The sequence below is a fragment of the Micromesistius poutassou genome (genome assembly GCF_964030765.1).
Source record: "Micromesistius poutassou genome assembly, chromosome: 15".
Lineage (NCBI taxonomy): Eukaryota > Metazoa > Chordata > Actinopteri > Gadiformes > Gadidae > Micromesistius > Micromesistius poutassou.
Genome location: NC_140285.1, coordinates 10,711,127 through 10,718,242, shown reverse-complemented (window position 1 = coordinate 10,718,242; position 7,116 = coordinate 10,711,127). Strand labels below are relative to the sequence as shown.

Genomic DNA, 7,116 nt, shown 5'->3' with positions numbered 1-7,116 from the left:
CACAAATGTCCTATCAGCCTATGAGCCTGCTTTGGTCTATTAGAATCCCTGCTTGTGTTCGAGGCGGCAGCATTGCAAGAAAAAGGTGGTGAGAGAGGGACAGAGAGAAATACAAACACGCAAATTGATTTAGTATGACATTAAGTCTGCAGGTAATAAACTGTGCGTGTACGTGTTTGATACAACCACTGTATGAAAGTATACCCAAATCAAAATACACCTTTGAGCAAATTAAATCTCCTTTAAACACCCACAGCACTCACACATACACAGTTCTGCCTTGGTTACCACTCCCCCTTGCAAAAAGGCTAATTAAAGTAGAGATATTGGATACAGCTCTGTGCACACTCTAATTCAGAGTAAGATGAAAGGGGGAGGGGTGGCCTCGGATGTAGGGTATGATGTGTGCGTGCCTGTGTGTGTGTGTGTGTGTGTGTGTGTGTGTGTGCGTGCGTGCGTGCGTGCATGCGTGTGTGCGTACGTGCGTGCGTGCGCACGTGCGCACGCGCGTGTGCGTGTGTGCATGTGTGTCTATGGAAGTGGCGGTGGGGGCCGGAGCAGTGAACCGGAGCGCAGCAGGGGCATCATCACTTTGAAAATGAAATGAACAGAGATGGGACGTAGAAATAAAGTTAGGGGCCGGGACAGATAGGTCATCCTGAGCAATTATCCCCACGCACAGACAATGGCCGAGCCCGACCGCCTGAAGCACTGCAGACAGCCGCCACTCCCGACACAGAAAAGCCAGCTCCAAAAGGGCTCCTACATCAGAATGCATCATGGGAACTTTTGTTGGCAATACACCGCCATATTGAGAGGACTCAAGAGAATTGTACTAGTGTGACGTCAAATGTAATGACAATTCATTTAACGTTAAATTAGTAGACACAAAATCCCTTAGTCTATTACACACACACACAAACCCGCATACACACACAAACCTGCAGATACACACACACACACACACTCTACTGCTCTCTCAGACTCTTTCACTCTTAGACACACACACACTCACACAAAACGCACATGTTAATAGTGTTGATTTATGTGAAAGTGAACCCTCCTGTTTATCACCCGATCAATGTCACTAACAGATCATTGTGTGAGTGTTTCTCCCTCCCTCTTTGACTATTCAACTCTTTCCCTCTCTACCTCCCTCGCGCTCCATTTCTCTCTCCCTCGCTCTCTCTCCCTCTCTAGCTCTATCTCTCCGTCGCTCTCCCTGTCTCTCCCTCCGACCCTCCCTCTCCGCAGGTGAGGTGTCGGTGGGAGTCCATCAAAAGGAGAGCTCTAACAGCAACCATCCATTAGGGTTATACGCCACTTTCACAGTAGCTCAGCTGCCAATGGACCAGCCATTACATCATAGTCATGGGGACCCGCCGTCTGTCTCTGCATCTGTCCGTCTCGCCCCCTACTTTCTGAGACACACATATAAGCCCGAGTGTGTGCTGTATGATGCCATTCTAGAAGTGAGTCTAGCTTGGCCACCGATCACTGTGTGCTTTGAAAAGAGGAAAACATTGACGTAGAGAGTCCTACATGTTGCGTTTCCAAGAGCAAATGGCAAATCCGAATGCCAAAAGGACGGGTTGTTTTGTGGGCTAAAGCTGTGAAAACAACAATGCGTTTGTCTGTGTAAACAGTCAACATTCCCACGTATACACACACACACACAAACAAACACACACACACAAACACACACACACACACACACACACACCCACGCACCCACACACATACACACAGAGGGGGCATTACTTCATAGCTGAATGAGCCCACCACGGTGGGATTTGATTAGCCCTGTAGTTGTAAGGGTTTGGCGTACATTGAAAGGAGTTGGGCTTTTAGCCACGGTCTGGAGAGTTAACACTTCACAGTTTCCTCCTCTCCTGTTGAAAGTATTTGTTGGAAACTGTTTCACCTCAGTCAATTCAAAGCAAACAAACAGATGATTCTGATCCCAAAAACGCAGAACAACCAATATTCACACTAGAAATGATTGTAACCATGACTGTAACCAGGAGGGAAATTATTGAATAGTTGATTCTGTTTGCCACCACCCAATAAGAAGTACATTTATAACAACATTGTACCTAGAACTGTGACAGTTTGTGTTCGGTGAGCTATGTTTTATGAGCTGTCAATAAATCAACAGCCGAAAGGCCCGTAACTCCACAATGACCCGAGTATGAGAGCTGACATTTCTATATCGATTTTCCTGTAATTCCACATTGACGGGTTTTATATTTTTTGCAACATACGCACGTCTCAATAGCCAAAGTGATTGTGAGTTAATGATTAAAAAAAACCTTGTTGAGTGCAGGGGGTCTTTAAATAACAAATGAGTAATACAATACAAAAAAAATACAGAGTTTGACCTCACTTTCACACACTCATTCTCAGTTCTTCCAATCGTGGATATCCGACTGGCCACTTTGTTTAATTGAGCTGTTGAGGGCATCAATATATTCCTCCTCATACGGGGAAAATTAATTGTGTGTCAACCCGCAGACACAAAGGGGTGGGCTGGGAGAGGTGCTCTCTGTAGACGGAACTAGGGGTTGTTTTTATTATTTCAGAGTCAGCTGAGAAATGACTTTCACTATAGTGACGGCCCTGTCAGTTTGGGTATAAATATGTCCTGGTGCTTTCTTTGTGCATGTGGGTGCGCATGTGTGTGTGTGTGTGTGTGTGTGTGTGTGTGTGTGTGTGTGTGTGTGTGTGTGTGTGTGCATGTTTTCTCAGAAGCATCACATTCATTCATTTCATCAGATCCCCGCAAGTCCAGGCCAGAGTATTGAGGTGGCCCCACACACACACACACACACACACACACACACACACACACACACACACACACACACACACACACACACACACACACACACACACACACACACACACACACACACACACACACACACACGACGAATACAGAATGCCTGCCTTTCTGTCTCTGTCTCTCTCTCTCTGTATCTGTTTGTCTCTCTCTCTCACCCATTATTTCAGTGGACAGCACATCGGTCCAGCAGCATCATTTGTTAATCTGCTGCTTATCTATGATGTGACAATGCAGCCAGATGTTCTGGGTGACACCAGATGATGCGTCGGGTGAATCTCAACCACTCTTGCCTAAATGATAGTTGTGGAATATGGGTAAAATTTAGTGCGCAGTGCCTATATAAGTGCCTATATAATTGTAATATTATTATGACTGGAGGAACATCATGTCATAAGAGACGTTTTTTACTCTACTTCTGTTTGTTGAATTGAAAATAATGAAGATGGGCAGCATCCTCATAAATCAGCTCCAGGTGCTACACAGGGTTCTGACTCAGCAGAACCCGTATCAATACTATAAACACGCTACCGTCAGAGAAAAAACAACATCAAACTGAAAGTACTTCGAAACGCTAGCGGGTTCATAAGTAGATTGCCGTCTTGGAGCCGGGGGCCCCTTGAGGCGAGGAGATCACAGAACGCATCCCTATCACCTAAATATAGTCCGTGTGCCTTTGTGGAAATATTCCTGAAAGCATTTTAAATTCAAAGTCTGCAAAAAATGTATATATATTGTAATGAGATCAACGAAATCAAATTGTTCGCCTGTTCGCCTGTGTTTGTGTTTGCGCTTGAGCGTGCGTGTCTTTGTCCTTTCAAAACTGCCTGCTGCTGCCTCCACTGCCTTTTCTAAACCGACGCTCATTAAAGGTAATGTCAATGAGGCGTCCTCACCCCTCGGCAGTGATTCAACTAATGCTTGAGTTATCCTTCAGTAAACTGTGAATGCATGGAAGGTAGCACGGTGTTTGCCACTTGGAATGCAGCGGACGGAACCAGTGCCCAAAGAAGGCCTACTAGGTCTACCTGCCTCCGACCATACTGAAGAACAGCACACCTGCTTTGAGGAGAGGGTGATCACAAACTACTCGAGCAGAATAATGTCAGTGACGCTACAGCGACACTGATTGGTCCTCTCCTCGCTCAACACAACCCTGTCACAGCAACAGCCAGCAGATCAGACATAGAAGCATGGGTGGAAGATGAAACACAACAATGTGTGGGATCTCCTTTGGAAAATGGACGTTGTTTTTGGACACACGATTTCCGAACGTCACAGTTTAATTTTCTTCTGTTTGGTTTTCAATGAGGTTTCTCACATGGAGGCTATTCCAATCAAATCAGCCAGGTATCCTAATTGCCTACCCAGCAAGAAAAAAACATGTCCAACTTAATTGGATATGTCATCTTCTGTTTCAGCTTCCGAAAAAGAGCTAACTGTTGTTGCATGCGATAACACACACATACAGCTGTCCCACAAGCATTTTGTGCAATTATTATGATAGGACCTAGAATGGGTCAACATTTATTGTAGGAAAGACCAAGTTACAAGTCGCATGTAACGTTTTCACTTCAGGCTTCATGTTTTCGAACTTGACACAGCTAGACAAAGGTGATTTACGTGTATTGATAAATGTAGACATAAACAGCATCACTTTGTAAAAGATCAATTGTGGTTCTGTAGGGAAAACAATCAGCATTATTATGTTCCAGATAACGTAGGAAAAGGGGAATGAAATGGAAAAACATTGTTTCGCCTATGTTATTATTTTATTCGTCAGCCTATTCAAATACATTCCCGTCCCTGCCCGCCTAATATGAGTTGTTTTAAAAGGTTAAAAACGCGCACTTACCGTCCACAGCCATAGTGGGTCTCAGAGTGTATCTCTCCGTTGTGTCAGCAGGAGTCTCCCATGCTTCTTGTCAATGGGGGGAAATGTGCCTTTTGGAGTGCTAAAAAATCACACCTAAAGACTCGGCGCTCGTCTACCAGCACCATATGAAAGCAACCGCGCTACTCCCAACCATTTGTTGTGTCCGGGACGCCCGTGTGTCCGCCTGCTATCAAGATGACGCCTCCTTCCTTTTAGTCTCCGCCCCCTTTCCTACCTGACCGCCGCGAGACAAAAGGTCAGCTACGCACGCGCGTTACATGTTATTCCAGCGCAGACAGCTGTTAGCAGCGCAAACGTGCGCTTCTCCTCCTGCTTTGCCATTGATATATTCCACTGCCGTCTTCATATATAAAAAGAAACCTATCGACGGTTGTTCTTCATTCGAATTAAATAGTCTGGAACTAATGTGCATTAATTAGCTTCCACGCAAATAATGACTCAATTACTTATTTATTACTTAACCAAATAAGGTATTTTCCTTCAATGCAAACTCCAACCTGCTAACGCCGGTTACGAGGAGATATTTGTTCATTCAAAAGTTATGCTGAAATTCAAAGGTTTTTTTTTTCGGAACAAATGGTGGACGCGACTTCATCAGCGCAAAGCCGCCCACATAACTTGCATAATTGCTTTCAAGATGTGTGCAGACTTCTGTGTGACAGTTCCTTTTGTGGTACAGCTTAAAGTTATGGAGCTGAAACATGAAGAAGCAGGACGTAAGGAGTGTGTTGGAAGACAACGTATACTCCCACGAGCCAAAGCACTGGTTCATCACAAAGCAAACAACATGGAACAAAGAGCCAGCAGCTGACAGTATCGCACACACACACACACACACACACACACACACACACACACACACACACACACACACACACACACACACACACACACACACACACACACACACACTCAAATTCAGTAAAAAAAAAAAACAACTCTTAACAATCATACAATCAATATACCCCCCTCTATTTCTTTTTCACTCAAATCAGCTGGGAAACTTGGAAAGGTACTAAAATCATCCAGAAACACACAAACAAACGATAATATGAAACATTATATTGCCGGAAAGCATTGTTGAGACAAATCTTAATTTAGGGTTTTAGCGTGTTCTTGTGGGAACATTTTGTCCTGTAATATCTCAAGCAGTAACAGTTTGTATCTTTAATGTGGGAGAAGGCTAGGCAGTGAATAATGAATACAGTGGGAATTGCTTGAACAAGGGATATGATTGGCTGAAGCTGAGTACATGGGATGTCAGAAAGGCAAAAGCCTGACGCTAAAACTTGTCCTTTGCTGTTGTAGCACATGTGTAAGTACATTATCACACAAATGCGAGGATTTGGTGGAGAATATGTGAAGGGTGTAGCCGTTGTCGTCTTATCTTTTGGAACAGATCATCACATCTCAATGTAACATCCTTAACACAATAGTCTCTCAAATCAGACTTCAGATTAATATCTAAAGTCTGATGGCAGACAAGCCCAAATCTGAGTGAACAGGGTGTTTGACTTGCATTTTTATCCATATTTGTTTTGACCAATCATGTTGCTGGAGTCGGGGATCTGGGATAAGAAGTGTCTGTAAAGACTCCAAACTAACACAGTGCACTGTAGACTTGTCATTAGAACTATCCCCTTCTGAAAGATTCATTCATTGGTGTGAATGAGTTTCTCTTCGGCGGAATATCTCTGTTACAATACAGGAAACCAGCCATCTCCCCCTGCCGACGTACTGCTATGACAAAGTAGGACTGCTGGACCTGAGTTCAATAACACAACAATATACAGAAGGATTTGTTTGATCACCTTAAATTCTACGGCATATTGATCAACACTGTCACAATAATCATACACCTTTCCTTGTTTGGTTCTTGTGCATTAATCTCAAAAATCGAATAGAAAAGCGATAAAGGAACTGAAAGTAAGAGAAAATACATGGAAAAGAGAGGGTGATGTAGACAGAGAGAGACAGAAGAGGAGGACCCACCAGCGCAGGGCTGAGGACACAGAGAGAGCCTTCTCCTCAGAGGTTCCATAGAGGGCCTATTGACGCTAGGACCATCCTCAGCCCTGCCAACTCTGGTGTCCGACTCAATGGCCGTTTCACATAATGAACAGTTTGGGAACGAGTGAACCAACCAAATGGGTGCCGTTTAAATGGTGAGGACCAGATGGGAAAAGGCCAAGAGACCAAAGGAAGGGTCTTTATTTTCCGCCCCACAACAGCCGCTCAAGAGCCCATGAGAGCGTGTTTGGCACTTGGACTCTTGCCTCTGATCTGGGGTAGGAAAGACGGTCCGTAACTAGAGGAAATGAGTCTAATGTATTTCAGAATTCACTCCACCGGCTGTATGTTGAGCTGTAATATTAAT

At 44.3% G+C, this 7,116-nt stretch overlaps 1 protein-coding gene across 1 annotated transcript in view; it reads right to left on the bottom strand.

Annotated features, from left to right (window-relative positions):
- LOC311359105 (sterile alpha motif domain-containing protein 10-like) overlaps positions 1-4,823 on the bottom strand; it is a gene marked incomplete at its 3' end in the record, with an annotated part of 43,244 nt that extends 38,421 nt beyond the window's left edge. The window contains exon 1 of the mRNA XM_084479061.1: positions 4,698-4,823. Coding sequence (XP_084335187.1) covers positions 4,698-4,710 — 13 coding nt within the window. The 5' untranslated portion in view covers positions 4,711-4,823. The remainder of the gene's footprint in view (positions 1-4,697) is intronic.
- Positions 4,824-7,116: the final 2,293 nt, after the last annotated feature.